At 58.8% G+C, this 18,003-nt stretch overlaps 2 protein-coding genes across 2 annotated transcripts in view; one reads left to right on the forward strand and one right to left on the reverse strand.

Annotated features, from left to right (window-relative positions):
- The first annotated feature begins 272 nt into the window (after positions 1 to 272).
- RSPH14 (radial spoke head 14 homolog) overlaps positions 273 to 18,003 on the forward strand; it is a 60,779-nt gene continuing 43,048 nt past the window's right edge. The window contains exons 1-3 of the mRNA XM_061169774.1: positions 273 to 471; positions 1,493 to 1,595; positions 4,225 to 4,343. Coding sequence (XP_061025757.1) covers positions 273 to 471; positions 1,493 to 1,595; positions 4,225 to 4,343 — 421 coding nt within the window. The remainder of the gene's footprint in view (positions 472 to 1,492; positions 1,596 to 4,224; positions 4,344 to 18,003) is intronic.
- The window catches only part of GNAZ (G protein subunit alpha z), a 42,314-nt gene continuing 34,307 nt past the window's right edge, over positions 9,997 to 18,003 (reverse strand). The window contains exon 3 of the mRNA XM_061169773.1: positions 9,997 to 11,680. Coding sequence (XP_061025756.1) covers positions 11,336 to 11,680 — 345 coding nt within the window. The 3' untranslated portion in view covers positions 9,997 to 11,335. The remainder of the gene's footprint in view (positions 11,681 to 18,003) is intronic.

An 18,003-nucleotide genomic window follows, 5' to 3' on the forward strand; every position in this document is an offset into this window, starting at 1 on the left:
GTCCCAAGGCCCAGCCTATAAAGTATCGGGAGAACTCTGAAGTTTGCAGTTTGGGCTGCCACTTCACTGTGAAGTTTGGGCTTCACTGTGACCTTGAACAAATCCCTTCATTGCTCTCACTCTCAGTTTGCTCATCTGTAAAATGGAAGTAAAAATACCAAATCACAGTAGCAATGATGACAACTTTTGGGTTCTTTTAATCAGTGGTTTCTGCAGAGCTTCACTTTGAAAGCTACAGAGTCGCCCTCTGCAGGAGTGGGAGGCGTGGGAAGATGGCCCAAGCCCAGATCTCCAAGTACCTGCCCCCTGACATCAACCCCACCCAGGCTGCCATTGCCTACGGCTGCCGGGCGCTGCCCAAGCTGAACGAGGAGCTGCAGTCGGAGGACCTGTTGACAAGGCAGAAAGCCGTCATGGCCCTGTGTGACCTCATGCACGACCCCGAGCACGTCTACACGGCCATCCGCATAGGTGAGCGTGGCACAGCCCAAGTGACCACGACTGGGGTCTGGATGGACAGACACAGAGCAGCTTGAGGTGGCCCCTTCACAGCATCCCTCCCAGCTGGTCAGTCCATCTTCAACTGGACACCACCAGTGGTCAGCCCCCTCTGCTATGACTCAACCTGGTGGCCACACATCCACCAAATAGGCCTTTATCTGTCTCATCCACAAGGCTGTCACAGAAGATAGGCACTGGCCCTACTGAAACCACACATACATGGGGACCTGTGTCCATTGTGTCCCACTCTCTTAATTACCCACATAAGAGTTGAGTTGATTTTAGTGGCACGGTCACACCTGTCCCAGATCAGGCCCACGATGAGTGAACTGCCGCCTCTCCCACCAGCCTTATCTGAAGGGCTAGTTTAATCCCAGAGATGGTGGCAGCAGTCCCAGTCTGGCCTCCTATGCCAGGTGGAGCTTCAATAATAAAGGTTGCTATTTAATGAGCCCGACTCTGGGCCAGCACTGCCATACGTGCAGTGCCCGTGTTATCTTAGTCCTTGTAGCACTGGCCCTGGGAGGGAAGGAACCTCCTCAACCCACAGAGAAGAAAATGGAGGCTCAGAGAGAAGCGGTGTGAGGCTAGGGTTGCCCCATAAGTAAATAAGGCAAGATTTTCAGGTGCTCAGTCTGGCTTCCTGAGGTGTAACCCTTTCAAGGGTACACGACTAGTGGGTGACAAGGTTGGAATTTGACTTCCAGTCTCTCCAAATGCAAAGGGCATTTTCTGAACCCCGTGGAGGACTGGGAGGAGGTGTGCAGAGATTCACGAGGGGGGTTGGATGACAGGGTCCTGGGGGATGAGCCTTTCTAGCACCTAGAGCCCCTGCCAGTGGCTCTGAAACACTCCGTCACCCACACGATGCCCTCACACCCCCAAACAGTAGAGCCCTGGTGCTCTCGTTCTGGACATCGGCTCACTTGTCGACTTCTAGGTTAGCTGGTTTCTGAGCTTGGTGAATGTTCAGAGGTTTTTCTGCCCGTAGGCTGCCTGGAGAGCCTGAAAGCTTTGCTGAAGGACACCAACGACCTGGTGCGCATCAAGACCACTGAGGTGCTCTATGTCATGGCCACCCACAACGTGGGCAGGTGGGCAGCTGCCTCTGGGTATCAATGTCACGCTTTGGAGCCACACCCCTCCCCTGGGTGGCACGCCCTTGAACGACCTTGAATGAGCTGCTCGCAGGGCAGGGAGTTAAATGAGTTCATGCACGTGAAGTGTCAGCCCCGTGGTGGCTTGGGTGGCCCCGGGCACTCTCTCTCTGGTTCCCTCTCCCCACAGATGGGCGGTCTTTGGGAACTCACACACCCGCTTGCTCAGGGCCACCACCAGATGGCCGCCTCAGCCCCTCGGTCCCCTCGACCCCCCAGCTCCCCGTCTCTTCTCTGGGTTCTGATGTCAGGTCCCTGGGAGGCGGGTGGCCAGCCCAATCCCTGCGCAGTCCTGGCCCAACAGGTCGCTATGAACTGGGTGCGTGTGGGGAGGTGGTGACACAGTGAGCGCCCCAGTTCACAGGTGTTGCACCAAACAGGGCAGACTGGTGCCTGGGAGGACGGGGGAGCAGGCTCGAACCTGGCATCTGCAGGGCCGCCCTTTCCTGCTCTGACCTGGCAAGGCTCTTGGTTGAGTCTCACTGTTCTCATCTAAGACAGATCCGGCAAAGTGCTTTCTCTCATTCTTCCTGTTCCTTTTTCCTCTTTCCGGACCCGATTTGGACATTAGGAGTAACCCCAGGGAGGGTGACGGAGGCTGAGAGGAGGGATGCTTGAAGTTTGGGGATTACAGGAAACTACGAGCCCAGTGACGGTGACCGTAGGTCTGTTTATCCTCATAGGAGGTGTGGGGGGTGGTTCCTGGCTGTAGCCACTTTAGCAGGGGGGACTCGGTGCAGAAACCGTCACTGACTGAGGACCTGATGTGACTGGCACACTGTTCTCCAATGTCCCTCCCAGCACCACCGCAAGGGGCGGGGAGGAGCCTGGAGCAGGCAGCTGGTGTGCCCAGGGTCCAGGATTCCAAGACCCAGCTCACTCCAGCACACCACACTGGACAAAGGGCAGAAGTGACCGGGGCCGACTTCTGAAGTCCGCCGGGCTCAATGGTCATCTCACCCCTCATCTCACTGCCCACGTTGAAACCTCCTGCCTTCCTGGACCCACACAAGGAGTGACGGGAAGCAGATGAGCGTGGAAGCCAGGGTCCTGGCTTCTTGTCACCTTGGGGAGTTACAGCTTACAGAGCTGACTTACCAGCAGAGTGACTCGGAGTGGGCGCCTGGGCGCGGAGTGAAGAGGCCCAGACACCTCACACCGGGGGTCAGGGAAGGCCCCTGCAACTTGGGGGTCCCACTGTGATTTCCTTCTCCCAGAACGACTCATACAGACCTCACGGCAGAGCACAGTCAGGCACTTCCTGTGTGCTGGGCACTGGGCCAGGCCCCGCTCTGAGTTCTCATTTAGTTCTGACCCCAGCCTCGAGAGATGCAGCCTTGCAGCCCTCACCAGACGTGACTGGGCCCAGCAGTTAGTTGGTTAATCAGAAGGAATGGTTAAAAAGCCAGGATTGGAAGAAATTGTATCTTCCCTTCAAACAGTTCATCTTAACCCCAAACCCCTAAACGATTAGGCAGCCACCAATCCCTGTGCCTCTCTCTTCTTGGCTATGGGATGAAGAGCCACTCCACTGGATGGAGCGCCACTCCACTGGATGGAGCTTCCCATCATCTTTTTTGCTTAAACCAGCACCTGTAACATCATGGAGCTTTGATTCTTTAAAGTAGAGCAAGCACTCAGACATTAATGAAGTAATCTGCATGCAAAACCCTTCTAGAATCTTTACAATCATCTCACTATTTTTTTAATAAATTTATTTATTTATTTTTGGCTGCATTGGGTCTTTGTTGCTGCTCATGGGCTTTCTCTAGTTGTGGCGAGCGGGGGCTACTCTTCGTTGCAGTGCGCAGGCTTCTCATTGTGGTGGCTTCTCTTGTTGCGGAGCACGGGCTCTAGGTGTGCGGGCTTCAGTAGTTGTGGCACGTGGGCTTCAGTAGTTGTGGCTCGCGGGCTCTAGAGCACAGGCTCAGTAGTTGTGGCGCACAGGCTTAGTTGCTCCACGGCATGTGGGATCTTCCCGGACCAGGGCTTGAACCCATGTCCCCTGCATTGGCAGGTGGATTCTTAACCACTGTGCCACCAGGGAAGCCCTATTTATTTATTTTATTTTTTTAGACACTGACTTTGGAGTCTTCCCAAAGCATTCACCTTTGTTTTCATAAGGAAATCAAAACAAAAACAAAAACCACCAACTCTTCTCCCATTGAACTGGCTTACCTGATATTCAATGAATCTATATCATTATAACAAGAAGCAAAACAGGCCTACGTGGGTTTGGAGGCACGTGGCTGCCCTGGACAGGCCGCAGGTGTGTGCCCGGCAGGTGGAGAAAAGCGGTCAGCTCAGCCCGGCTGCTCAGGGGAGGTCGGTTATGCGCTTCTGTTGCCCAGAGTCGTCCTGCACCACTCAGGCCGCACTGCTCTCACCCGACGTGAGGGCACTCCCAGCCTGTGCCTTCTCTCCAGAGGCCGCAGGAATGCGGTCCCATCCAGCTGGCACGGGCTAAGGTTCCATGGGGACGGGAGGGCAGGCAACCGCCTCTAGGTTCTTATTGGATCCTCTCCTGGCACGTTCGTTGTGTCTAAATCCCACTTCTCTTCCCCAGAGATGGCTTTTTAGAGCATGACGTCATCCACGCCCTGTCCTTCCTGTTGAGCGACCCCCAATCAGCCTGCCGGGAGAACCTGCACCTGGCCTTCAAGCACCTGGCGCAGCTGCCTGCAGGTAGGCTCACCGTGGGCGCTTGGGTGGCCCTCGGCCTCCTCTCCCAGTCAGGCGCCTGCCGTGCCGATCACAGTTTAGAGCATATTTTTTAAAAAGCTATGCTTTTATTAAGGTACCCTATACACGTTAAAAAGGCACACGTCATACGTGAATGCTTGATTAACTTGTACTAAGTGAACCTGCCACTTCCGGGCACTGCTACCCAGATCAAGAAATGTGCGGAGTATGGCCAGCACCTGCCCCTCCCAGTCACCACCCCTCACCCAAACGTAAACAGGCTGATTTGTCTTCAGTTTATAAGACCATGGGTTAGTTTGTGCCTCTTTAAACTTTACATAAGTGGAAACATACAGTCTGTAATATTTTGTTTCTAGCTTCTTTGTGTCTGTTGTGCGTTGTGTATTACTGATTTTTGCCAATTTGCTCTGGAGTGTGGTATGCACACTATATGAGGGCGCTACGGTTTGTTTATCCCCTCTGTTGCTGATGGCTATTTGAACTGTTTCTAGTGTGTGGCAGCTGAGAACACAGTGGTCGCTAACATTCTTACAAATGTCTTTCGATGGATGGACATGTGTATGCATTTCTTTTGAGATATGCCTTGGACAGAATTGCTGGGCACAGGGCAACTTTATGTCCAGCTTTAGAAGGTACTACAAATGGCTTCCTAAAAGAGTTTCGCCAATTTTACGCTCCCACCAGGGTGTACGAGGGTCCCAGGCGTTCTGTATCCGCACCCACACTTGATCTTTTGGCTATGATGGTGGGTGTGTGCTTGCGTCTCGCTTTGGTTTTCATTTGTATTTCCCTGGTGACAAGAGCCCCGTAAATGTCCTCTTGTGAGAAGCACCAGAGCACATTTTTAAGGGTGAAAGACCCCACCCCCTGGCTCACCGTCCCCTTCAGCTGACTGCTCCTGCTAATTTGATGCTGAGTCCAGGGTAATGGCCACCCGCTGACTGACCGCAACTGGAGGGTTGAGATTCGTGTCAGGTTGACATCCATCCTGTCACAAGACACAATGAGCATTTTTAAATGAGGGACTCATTCCAAGAGGCAGGATATCAGGCCTTAAAGGGGGTGCCTTAAGGCCGACACGGGCCTTAAGATGTCCTGGGCCAGGAGTCGGACAGACCAGGTCCCTCTGCCGTCCCCTCATTCCCCGTGTGCCCCTAGACAGGCTGCTTCCCCATCTGGGACGTTGAGGCTGATGGGACACCCCCCCCCCCCAGAGGCCTGAAGTGAGGACCAGGCGGGAACACTCCCCGAATCAGGGCCCAGAGAGAAATGACTAAGGGGACAGGTGCAGAGAGGCAGGTTGAGCAGAGCCCTGGGAGCTGGGGTTGCTGACCGGCCGGGACCATGCCCTCCTCTAGCTGGGCTGGGCTGGGTGTGCCAGGCCGGACAGCAGAACCCCGGGTGGTCTTTTTAAAAGACCGCCCTATCCCTGGCCCTATCCCATGTCACCTGGTGGGCCCTGCCCACATCTTCCTTGAACGCACCTTGGCTGGTTCTCCTGGGCGACCATGGTTGAGGGCCCCTGGGATATCGGGGCGTCTCCATAAAGGACCAGTTCTGGGGCTGGGCTCCATGGATGCCTCTGCTCAGCACTCAGGAACATTCCTTCTCGGGGTGTGGAGAGAGGGGACTTGCCGTTTCTCACTCAAGGCTCTTAAAATCATTGTGACCTGTGTAAGCGTTCAGGGGAAGAGAGAGATGATGATAACGAACATCAGGAACCATCACCAGATTTGCTAAATCTTAACATTCAACCGTATTTCATATTTGCTTGAGATTTTTGCTTAAACAAAATACAGCCCCCTGTGAACCTCCCCCACCCAGCACCCTTTCTCCTGCCCTCCTTGGAGCCGCCAGTAGTGGGTGACTTCATCCCCAACACATGTCTTTGTATTATTCCCTGGTGGTCCAGTGGTTAGGATTCTGTGCTTCCACTGAAGGGGTAATTATATATAGATCTTGCCTTGCATGTTTTAAAAACTCTCTAAATGTATTTTGCTGTATGTATCCCTTTGGTACTTGAAAAACCTAATGTTATCATTGGGAATGTACCCATGGTGTGTCACGGGCTCCATTTCCTGATTATAACCCCAGCCTGCCCATCCCTTGTTTGAACGTGTGTACTTACATTCAGTGAACTTACTCCAGTCCGGCGGACCTGCATGCGCTGGTTTTCCCCAGGACTTCCCCAGAGAAGGGCGTCATGGGGCCGGAGATCACAATTGCTTCCCAGCCGGGAGAGCCCATCGTGCTCCCTCCCGGCAGCCTGGCCGTGTGCTGAGCTGCGTAGCTGTCGCTGTCCTATGGCTCTGCCATCCCCCAAGGCTGGGAAGGGGCGTCTTCTCTCTGCCTAGCACCGCCTCCATCTCCTCTCCTCCCCGGGGCCTCCCAGGAGCCTGAGCCCATTCTGCTGAGTTGTTTTTTTCCATTTCTCATTGATTTGAGGGAGTGCTTCATTTATCCGAGATTCTAACTCTTTGCTGGTCACACATATTGCAAATATCACTTCCCAGGCTATCTGCGTGGCTTTTCTCTGTTTGTTTATTCATTGGTCCAGCAGTTTTTCATTTGAATAGTAGTGAGTTTCATCAATCTTTTCCTTTGTGACTTTTTTCTTTTTTTGTGGTGTTGTTTAAGAGAATTTGGTGCTAAGAGCTCATGGAGGTATCCTGCCATATTTTCTTCTAAAAGTGAAAGAATTTTGCTTTTCACACTCAGTCCGAGAAGGTACCTGGGCCAGCCCAACACTGTCTTAATTACAAAAGCTCTAGGTATTCTGGGTTCTGGTGGACAGGCTGGAATCCGCAAGCACTAGGCTCACCATGGGGAGCAGGGGGGTGTAGTTTGCACTTTATCGCAGGATTTATCACAGGATTTCCTGGGTGCTGTTCGTTGTCCGTACCCAGAGGGATGCCTGGGACACTCTGGGGAGGGGTAGGTAGCAGTGGGCGGGGTGGGGGTGGGTAGCTGGAGGGAGGGAGGGGGACATGCAGTGTGGTAGGCGCCCCAGGAGGACCATCTGAGGGGGCCCTGAGTGCAGCGGCTCCTGGGTTGGCCCGTGCAGCCGTGTCCTGGGGGTGTCCTCGCTGGGCCTGTGGGTGGGGGTCTGGGTGGGTGAAGGCATCTACTTCTGGGGCTGCGCTCTTACCAGCGTGGGGCCTCGGGCACTACTGAAGCCCATCGGGAGCAATAGGTCACAGGGGGCCGGCGGCTCTTGCGGGACGGTCTGCGTGCAGGGCGCAGCAGCTCTCGTGCTGGTGGTCATGGGTCTGGGTTCTCTATCCACGGCCACGACCAGAAGGACCCTCTGCACCTGGTGGAGTGCTGGGCACGTGGCTGGCACTCAACAAATACTGGTTGTTTAGCAGTTTCTATGCAGGATTTTAAAGGACGATTTGTCGGCTGTTTTCCTGCTGCACTTCACGCCCATGTGTTGGGGTATCTGTGGGGACGAGGCCTTTCCTGGGTCCTGGCGCGCCCGGCCAGGTCCAGCTGGCGGCGTGGTTTCCTAGAGTGGCCAGCAGGGGGCGCCGCAGGACCAGCCACCGCCCAGCAGGGCTGCTCCGGCTCTCAGGCCTGGGCCTGCTTGTCAGGAGAGGAGAAACCGGGATCGTGGGGCAAACGCCAGGCGCCCCGTCTTCCAGGCCCTGAGTGGCCGGCCGCCAGGAATGCTGGAGGAACCCGTCTCCTCCCTGTGTGGACACAGCATCCTGTAGGAGAGGGCTCCAGGCTGACACCCAGGATTCTCCTGTAACTGGATTTGGGGGCCTCCTGGAAGTGTCCCCAACCCCTCAGGCCCTCTGATGGTGGTCTCAGGCTCTGCCTGGCACACACAGTGCTGGGCGCTGAGAGCCGCCGGCCCACCTTTAGGGCAGCTCCACTGTCCCGCTGTCCCGACCCATTCATGTGCAGCTGGGCTGCGGACAGAGGCAGGTGCCCTCCCTGCCCAGAGGAGAGAGCCAGGGCTGGGCGGGGAGGTGGCGGGGGCATTCCTGGCATCCCGCCATCACCATTGGGGGCTGGAGAGAGATGGGGGCACTGCGTCCATGGGAGCACAGGGTGAGGCGTGGACATCCTCAGCCTGACAGCCTGACAGCCCTTGGCGGACAGTAGCCCCCCCTCCCCACCCAGACTTAGCAAAGCACGAGGCCCCCCAGTGGTGACCCTGCCCCTCTGGCAAGGGGACCCTCTCCCCTCAGGGCCGTCCTCCACCAACTCTGGCCCCCTCTCCCCGTCCCCTCTGCTGGGCCTGGGCTTGCAGCTAATGCCTTGTCTGTGGACCTCTCTGGATGCAGCTTAGCACGTGCCTCCCCCGTGCCAGGCACTGCTCAGGCAGCAGCAGGGGAAGGAGGCGGTCAGACGGTGCAAACACCCCTTCCTGCCTCACCCTGGCCTGGGCGCTCTTCCATGGCCTGGGGTGCTGGGCCCCGAGGGGATGATGGGTCTTGGGCCGTGAGGATGGGGACGGTCCTGTCAGCAGAGGGATCAGCTGGTGAGAGGAAGAACCAGAGCAGATAAAGACTGCGGGGGAGGAGGTGAGGGGACCACTGTCCCAGGGAAGCCTCCTCCCCTCCTTGAACACGTCTGGGCAGGAGGCAGAATCCTTCCATTTCCCTCTCACTGTGGATTTTTAGTTAAAGATGCTCACGCTGAGATTACTGCTCTTTTCACAGTTGGCATTAAAGTGCAAAATAAGTCTCAAAGATCTTAAGTCACAGGTTATTTCTTATACAAAAGCCCCCTTGGGTTTTCGCTGTTTGGTGATGTGCGAAGGTGTGAAGGGGACCCCCACTTGGGCTCAGGGGTGGGGGGAACAAAAGCCAGGTCCGTGTGTCTGAGTGCTGTGTACCTGCACACGTGTGTGTCTGTCTGTATCCCTCCCTTGGGGCTTCATGCCCGGTCCTGGGTTTGAGGCGGCGACATGGGGTAGCTCTGTGCCCCCGTAGGCTCCTGCCCTGGCCGTCCAGGTGCAGAGCTGGGCGAGGACCCAGGTGTCGGGAGGCACCGGCCCCCTCTGCTCCTCCTGGGGAGGATGGCTCCACTGCTCCCTGACTTCTTGACCTTGGGCATCTTTCCTCATCTGTAAAATGGGTCACCACTGACACCCTGCCGCAGGGATGAGTGTGAAATAAGATAGTCTGTAAGGAGCCTGGTGCAATGTGAACAAAATTCCTTGACTAGTGTTTTCCATCCCTTGGCCCCCTAACCACACTGGCGAGTCAGCCAACGGTGGGCCGGCGGGGCCCCTCCTCCAAACACCCTGCAGGCTCGCCGTTCACTGCCGGGGGCTGTCAGCACCCTCCAAGCCCACTGGGCATCTCTTCTGCTCTGTGGGGATGATTCTGACCCTAGTGGAGGTGTCTTTAGGGTGGGGGGGAGTCCAGGTGATGGTGCAGCCTGGGCTGGTGCCATCGTTACCCCCAAACCTCAGCCCCTTGGGACACACAGGCCTGGCATATCTCCCTCTTTTGCAGCGTCTTTCTACTCTTGGGGTTGTTTGTTCTTGACATTCATTTCAAAACGGTTTTTCCTAAACATGTGGAGGGAGGGGGGAGAGAAAAAGGAACCTCAGTACGGACGGTGTCCCCGCCACCCTCCTGCATGCCGTCTACACACACAGCACTCGGGACGAGGCTTGGCTCATTCAGGATATTTTATTTTCGTAAAGTAGACAATCTCGGACTTTCGTGCGATCACCAGCTCCTCTTTCCCTCTCGACATCTCTTAAAGTCCTCGGCTGTGACTCCTCACACCAACCTCGGGCTCAGGGTACCAAAGGCCGAGAGGAGGTTTGGCAAGGGCTCTGGCGGCGCCTTCGTGTTTGCACGCGGCCCTCAGCCAAGGTAATCCACGTGGCGGTGGCGGTGGCAGTGCCGCGGGCCCTGGGCAGGAAGGGCCTCCCTCAGGCTGCGAGGCGGCCGAGCCTTCACAGGAGTCGAGGCTGCCCTCTGGCCTCCCTTTCCTCCACTTGCAGAAAAGCCACAGGTAATTTACTCTTTAAATACCAAGACATTTAGCTATTGTTCGTTCGCTCCTGGGTGAAGGACCTTCTTTAAATACATCACATTTATTTTCTGAAAGAAAAACGAAGCGGAAACCGCACCAGTAACAAGAGGACGCTGCACGGGCTTATGTACAACTCGGCGCCGAGGCTGCTGCCGGGCGCAGAGGGACAGACTCGTCCAGGTAACAATTTTACACTCAGCAAAGCCAGACACAAAAAAGGACCACCCGAAAAAAAAAAATAGGTTTTGAAAATCTGCATTTAAAAAAGAATACTCAATTGCATTGGAAATTTTCTGTATTTCTGCGAAACACCACGAGATTTGGCCAAAAAAAAAAAAAAAAGATGTCAGAGGAGAAAAACCAGGTTTCGGTTTATAAAACGTCCGACTCGTAGAAGAAAAGCTGGCGCCCAGCTGGCCTGGTCTGAGACAAGTTGCGCCACGCGTGTCACCATGTGGAGTTTTGCTGCATATTCCGAAGCGGTTTAAAAAGAGCTGTGAGTGGCCGGAGGGCTGGTCAGTGCTGTCGCAGGCCTGGTGCCCGGTCCTAGCGCGTACGTGGGGCGGCGTGGCCCCTGCTCTGGGTCGCCTCCCAGGGAGCCGGCCGCCCCTCCCTGTGGTCCCTCGGACCCCCATGCAGAGTGGGGCCACGTCGGGAAGGCAGGGTGATGTGGCAGGAGGGGCTCGGGGTGGACTTGGTGACAGCTCCTCAAGTCTTCATGGGACCTCAGCCACGTGGGGAGCCTGCTGTCTGCAGAGCGTGCACGTGTGTGTGTGCGTGTGTGTGTGTGCGCAAGTGTGTCTACTTACCTAGCGATCTATCCGTACATATTCATGTTTGCGGAAACGTGGGGGCCGAGGAGGCGGGGCGGGGGACACGCTCCGGGCCCCCGTTTTCTGCCCCCGTGCTGGTCACCAGCGCAGGTGGGGGTGTGATACCCCAGTTTCGCCACAGCCGACGCTGGCTCCTCAGCAGAGGCCGATGTACTTGAGGTTGTTCTGGATGATGACGTCGGTCACGGCGTCAAACACGAACTGGATGTTACTGGTGTCGGTGGCACAGGTGAAGTGGGAGTAGATCTCCTTGGTCTCCTTGTTGCGGTTCAGGTCCTCGAACTGCCGCTGGATGTAGACGGCGGCCTCCTCGTAGGTGTTCTGGCCGCTGTACTCAGGGAAGCACACGGTGAGTGGGATGCGCCGGATCTTCTGCGCCAGCAGGTCCTTCTTGTTGAGGAAGAGGATGAGGGAGGTACTGACGAACCAGTTGTTGTTGCAGATGGAGTCAAAGAGGCGCAGGCTCTCCGCCATCCGGCTCTGGGGGGGGAAGGGGGGGCGGTCAGCACGGCCCAGCCCTGCCAGGCCCGAGAGCACCCTCCCCGCCGGGCCCCAGCGGCCCTGTGCCCTCCGACCCCGCTGGCCCCCTCTGGCCCCCGTGGTCACTGACAGCACGTGGCTTCGGGGCTGCCTGCACGGGCAAGCCCCCCCTCCCATGGGGGCACTGTCGCCGTATCCCCCGCAGGCAGTGCGTGGGCAGCCTCCCCAGCAGTCAGCTCCGCCTGCTGGGGTTTGGCTGGCCCCGTGCCTCCATCCTGCCAGGCGGGGCATCAGTCCTCACTGGAGTCCGCGAGGGGGAGGCCTGTGTTCACGAAAGCAAGGGTGCAGGGCAGAGCTGGGCAGGCCTGGCCTCTGCCGGCGGTGTGCTCACTCAAGGCCACACGGAGGATCCCGTGGTTGCGCCGCCCCCACCAGCACAGAGGACGTGAGGACGGCGGCCAGGAGGCACCGTGACCACAGAGCGTGGCCCTGGCCCTCTCCACCTCCCCTTGAGGACCGTGACCCTGCTGTGGAGCCTCTGGGTTTTCAAGGAACCCAGGGCCCTCGTCTGACTCCCACGCACGACTGACCGTCCTACTTCTAAAAGGACTCCTGCTGCTGGTGAAAGCTGCCCCGTGTTTGAAAATAAAATGAATGAGATGAGCGTCCCAAGTGTGGGGCCAGTGTAGATCGGAGGCATCGGATTTAAGGACTTTTCTGATGATGTGGTAACAACAGGGAAGCAGCAGCTGGTGCTGATGGGTGGACACGGGCACCGGCCTGCTCCACCCTCACACCTTCCTATCCCCATTCTACAGATAAAGAAACTGAGGCCTGGAGAGGCAGGAAATGTGCTCTAAGTCCCATGGCCAGAAGCTCTAGGCTTGCTGCTCCTCCAAGGTGGACGGGCAGTGCTGCTGGCCCCAGGGTGGCGGTGCCCGGAGGAGGCCCCACGAAGCCCTGCTCTCCCAGAGACCCTGACTTCTCTGAGATACACGGTCTGACAGCATCAGTGCTGAGAAGGAACACCCCCCCCCCCAACCACATAGACATTGCCTCAAGGTCCTGCACTCCACCGGGGAGGGCCCGTTTCCAAAACCCATCCTGTGCCTTCTTTAGAACAAGCTCAGGAATAAGAGAAGCTCTGAAAGTGAGTAGTCTCAGGTCTTGGGTGTGTGTGGGGCGGGGTAAGCCTTCTGCAGAGAGAAACAGGATGCAGGACCCCCAGGTGTGCCTGGAGGAGCGATGTTCCACACGCAGTTAAGTGGTGGTCCAGGAACGTCACATTCTACTGGGTACTAACTAGCGCTTAAGGATTCCCGGAAGCTGCGTGGTAGGGACCAGCGGAGCTGTCATATCTCATGGGAATGATGTCATAATCAGGCGCTGTGCTTCTGACCCCAGATTTCCCATCAGATAAATAATAGATGTGGCCATTAGCATGTATTCATTAATCCACTGAGCAGACACTTGCTGAGCAGGCTCTGAGGGCCACCAGCAGGTCCCAGATCTCGTGCCGGTGACGGGGCCCCAGAGACGAGAGGCCAGTGGCCAGGCAAGGCCCTGGGTGTGGAGTGGAGTTCAAGGGTGGGTGGGCAAGTGTGGAGTGGGGCCAGGCAGGGGTGCTAGGATGGGCATGTGCACAGGCCTGGGCCTGCCTCCCTGGACCCTGCTGGGTCACTGGGGGTGAGAGCCGGGTGCCTCCCGCATCCAGGCCAGCTGCTCCTGCTGAAACAGTGCATGTGTGCCGAGAGGGGTCGGTCCTCCAGGGCGTGTGGGGGTGGGAAGAGCTCAGCTGCCATGTCCTGCGTAGAGCAGGCCCCAGGGCCCCGACAGGCTGCGTCTGCCCTTCCTGCTCAGCGCGCCCCAGGCTGACTTCAGACCCCAGGGGCCGGCCCCTCTACCCCACAGACGTCCCTCCGAGCCTCGCCAGGCAACAGAGGGCAGAGGAGGCCGGCAGGACGGGCACTGCTATGCGGCCTGAGCAGGACAGACAGACGCCCCTCGTGTCCGGCCCTTGCCCACGCCTGGGGCTCCTCTTGCTCTCCAGGCAGGTGGGGCTCAGGTTTCCCTGTTCCCTCCCTCTCCCTTGGGACAAACTGTGGGGACCCACACGGGCCATCCTTTAGGCGGGCAGCGCTCAGGGAGCCCATGGGAGGCACTGACTGGCCGGGCTGGACAAACACAGGAGCCTGGGAGTTCCACCTGCCCTCCCCCAAAGCCGCTGGGTGAGCACGGCGAAGGGGGCACTGTGCCCTGGGACCCACCACACAGAGGTCCCTCAGCCAGGAGAGGAGCCAGCCCAGAAGGCACTGGGTGGGCAGGGGGAGCTGGAGCCCCTTGGTGCTACCACCATTGCTGTGCAGGCTCCTGGAGCCGGAGCAGGAGCCCGAGCATGGGCGTGCGGGCCAAGCAGCATGCTGACACCTGAATCACAGATCACTGAGAAAGGAACGTGCTGTTTTGAGCTGTTAACTCTGGAAACTGTGAGAAGCACGCACAAGAGTGTGCGTACAGGAGGAAGACGCACGGGGCAGGGCCTCCCCCAGGGCCCCCTCCCCGTTCGGCTCGCCCTCCGTGGCCTCAGCCCCGACTCCTCTTCCCAGCCCCGCACCCTGGCGCCCCCTCCTGCCGCACACATCTGGGGTGCTCTGGCACCAGGATGGAATCCCAGTCCCTCGGTCTGCATTCGGGGCCTCCCTGGTCCTGAGGGTGTGCTCAGCCTGGGGGCCAGCTGTGGCCCCGTTCTCCCCGACGCCTCCCTGGCACCCGGTTCTGACTCCACCCACTTGGTGCTGTGGGTCACAGGGTTGGGCCCCGTTCTCGTGTGGTCCACTGGGCCCTGGGGTGAATGAAGCTGGGGCAGCTTTGGAGTCACCGGACTCTGCCCATCATGCCTTGTCTTGCCATGACTTCCACCAGCCTGACACAAACATCCTCTCGCTGCAAGCCGGGGAGGCCCCCCACCTCACACAGGGGATGGGGCCCTGGACAGGCGACTCCCAGGGCTGGGTGAGGACCCCGTGTCTGCACCAACCCCAGCACTCCCCCAGCAGGAGGCCCTCCGCGCCCTCAGCTCTGCAGCTGCTCCTCCCAGCAGAAAATACCCCACGACTGCTCGCCTGCGATGCCACCCAGGGCTCTGGTGCCCACCCAGCTCTCTCCAGGAGCTGCTCACAGTGAGAACACATCGTGTACAGGGATGACACGGAGCAGATGATTCCCGTCAGAGGCCTGGGCAGCGGTGGCGATCCCATGCTCGGGAAGGGGCAGGAACCAGTGATTTGTAACAGCCCACGTCAGACCCTGGGAGGCAGCTGGACAGTCCCCAGGGTGGCGCACAAGTCATTTCTCAGCCATTTGCAGAGAAAGCTCCTGCTTGGACACGTCCGAATATACTCAACCTCACTGAACAGACTGGACTTTCCCCAGGGGGCTGCAGCTGGTGACCCCCCTCTAAGGGGCTTCCAGCTTGCTGGTCGGAGACTGGAACCTTTGCTAAGTGCCGAGCTCAGTGGTGGAGGCCTTTACCCTGCGCACGACTGCCACAAGACAGCACCCGTGGTGGCCTGGACCAGACCGGCTCCTGGAACATCCTGAGGAGGCTGCGGGCTGGGGTGCGAAGGGGAGCCTCAGCCCTGGTCCCCCATGAAGGCTCCCCTGAGTCACGAAAGGGCAGGTGTCCCTGTTATGGGTACAGATTTGGGGCCTGGGGTTCATTCTCACCACCAGGGCTCGCTGCACCTTGGACAAGTCCTTTCTCCTCTCCCGGCCTCAGTGTCCTCATCTGTAAAATGGGGACGATCACGGCACCCAGCACCAGGACTGCTGCGGGAGCAACACAGTGTTGGTTTGAGAGGAACCAGGTTTGCTGGGCCTCGGCCTGCGGCTGCCTTCCCAACAGACGCTCTGCATGCTACTCACTGCCGGCGCCCTGGCGTCCTCATCTCCTCTTGTCCAAGACCTGCCTCCCTCCCCACCGGCACAGAGCCTCCGTGGGAGGTGGGATGGAGAGGGAGGGGGCTGGACTCTGCAGACCCAGCTCAGCTGCCATCCTGAGCCCCCAGGGCCACCAGCACCTCCCTCCAGGCTGCTGGCTCCCAGCTCCGCCTGGTTCCTCTGCTCTGGGGGCTCCGTAACTGCTCAGCCTGGAGACCCAACGGCTGCCCAGACCCTGTGACACACACTCAGCCCCTCGCTCACTGTTGCAGGGGCACAGGACAGCACCAAGTGCCAGGCGAGCACCCGTTTCCCTGATTTAATAGGCCAAGAGGGCTGCCTTTGGCTTCCTCGCGGCTGGCTGGGGGGCACTGGCCCCGAATGTGGACACCCAAGTCCAGCCCTGCACTCTACAAAAGGGGAGCACGGGTCCCCCAACGGGCAAGGGGGCCACCCAAACGCTGCCTGCTCGGCTCGCCCTGGGCACAGCAGAAGCTCCAGTCCCAGATCTCATAAAGTACTGGTGATGTCAAGGTTTCAGCCCTTTCCAGAACCGGTCCAAACCCCGGGGCCCGGGAGACCCGGAAACCCCAGCCCGCCGGCTCGCCAACAACCTTCACTGCTAGGCCCGCATCCCCCGCCCCTCCTCAGCCTCCGTGGGCAGAGGCGCTCCAGGTGCCCTTCTAGGTGTGAGGGGGACGGAGGAGAGGTGAGCTTGTGGAGTGGCCGAGGGTCAGAACGCCTGCTCTGCCAGCCGCCAGCTCTTGTTTGTTCTGAGCCTCAGTTTCCCCACCTGTAAAGCATGGTCTGTTAGGGATCCTGCTCACGAGGCTGGGGGCTAAAACGTGACACTTCTGGAAAGCTGAGTCTCCATGCCGGGCACCAGTGACCAGAGCGGCCATCACGGCATGACTCAGAGATAAAAAGGGAGGTGGACTGGAGCAGGGGGCCCTGTGAGGCTAGGATGAGGCAACGGGAGGCCAGCCACGGCCGAGGCCTGGGGCCGCAGCGGGCAGCCGGCAGGGGGAAGAGGATGCAGCGGGGCTGGGCCTTGGTGCTGGCTCGGCTGCTTGGGGCTCAGAGCCCAGGGAGGCTCTGTCCCGCCCTGGGACTCAGGTTTCTCGTCCCTAACACGAGTTCTCAGTTCCGTTTCAGTCTGGGAAGCCCAGGTCTGCCTGTTGTAGGAGCACTTGGAGTGTTTGTTCTTGGGAACTGTGAATTTAGCTTTTCACGCTGGAAGCAGAGCTGGGAGGCTGGGCTGCGGACATGAATGAGCTCCATTCACCACGATGGTGCCAGCCCTGAGGCCCAGCCACCAGGCCCGGCCCGGGCAACGGTGCCAGGCTCCAAGGGCGCCGAGGGCGGGACCGGGCAGTGAAGCCTCCTGGCAGCACCCTGGCTGCATGGGCCAAGGGGGAGGGTCCAGCTGGGGCTGGATATCGAGCTGGCACCTTCACAAAGTAACAGCCAAGCCTCTGCTCCCTCTGTGGTGGCGTGGCTCGACAGGCGTGGAGGCGCGGCTGACCCAGCGAGCGGCACGTCCCAGTGGGCAGTCTGGGGTCCGTCCTCTGTGCAGCGCTGACTGCCCTCCCCACCTCCACTGCCCGGGAGGCAGGTGAGGCCCAGAGCCCTATGCTCTGGGCCTGGTGGGTGGGAGGAGCCCCCGAGACCTCCCTGGCCCACCCTGAGCCCTGCCGGGGGAGCCGGGCTTGGACATCCCCAGCCTTCTCCAGCGGGGAGAGGGCGAGTGGGCCCCACCGTCACACCCAGGTCCCGAGGTCCGGGCAGGTGCACAGGGGTGGGGGTGGAGGGGCCTGTGTTAGATGCACCTGCAACTGTGGAAAGGTGTGAAGACAGGATTGTGCCTCCAGAGTAAAACCCCTCCAAGGATGGCACTGGTCGCTCAGGGAAATAGCTTATTCTTTGTCACCAAAGAAGTGGGGGACTGATCTTTGGGGGTGAGAGAGGGGTGAGTGTCTTCATCTTCATGCAAAGCTGCAGAGAAGTCTAGTGCGGCCTGGGGGTGCTCAGGGGGCCCTGCAGGGAGATGCCTTGGGCTCTGCGGGGGAGAGGCCAGGCCCAGCCCGCAGGCTGCCCAGTGGCTTGAAGCCCTGAGCTCCCCAGCTCGTCCACCGAGGGTCCTTATCCTTCCGGAGCTTATTTCCCTTTTGGGCTCCAGCTTGTCTCGGGTCGTGGGGGTGGCTCAGGGGAGCAAGGCCCTGGCTTGCGTCTGCCCTTAGGCTGCGGGGTGCAGGCAGGAGGGCTCCCCGGGAACAGGGTGGGGTGGCAAGAAGCAGAGCAACAGCCCCAGACTGAGCTGGAAGCCTCGGGCAGCGAGGCAGCATGGCCGCGCTGTCCTGGCAGGAGCCCAGTGCGGAGCCGGT

Source organism: Eubalaena glacialis, chromosome 15 (genome assembly GCF_028564815.1).
Source record: "Eubalaena glacialis isolate mEubGla1 chromosome 15, mEubGla1.1.hap2.+ XY, whole genome shotgun sequence".
Lineage (NCBI taxonomy): Eukaryota > Metazoa > Chordata > Mammalia > Artiodactyla > Balaenidae > Eubalaena > Eubalaena glacialis.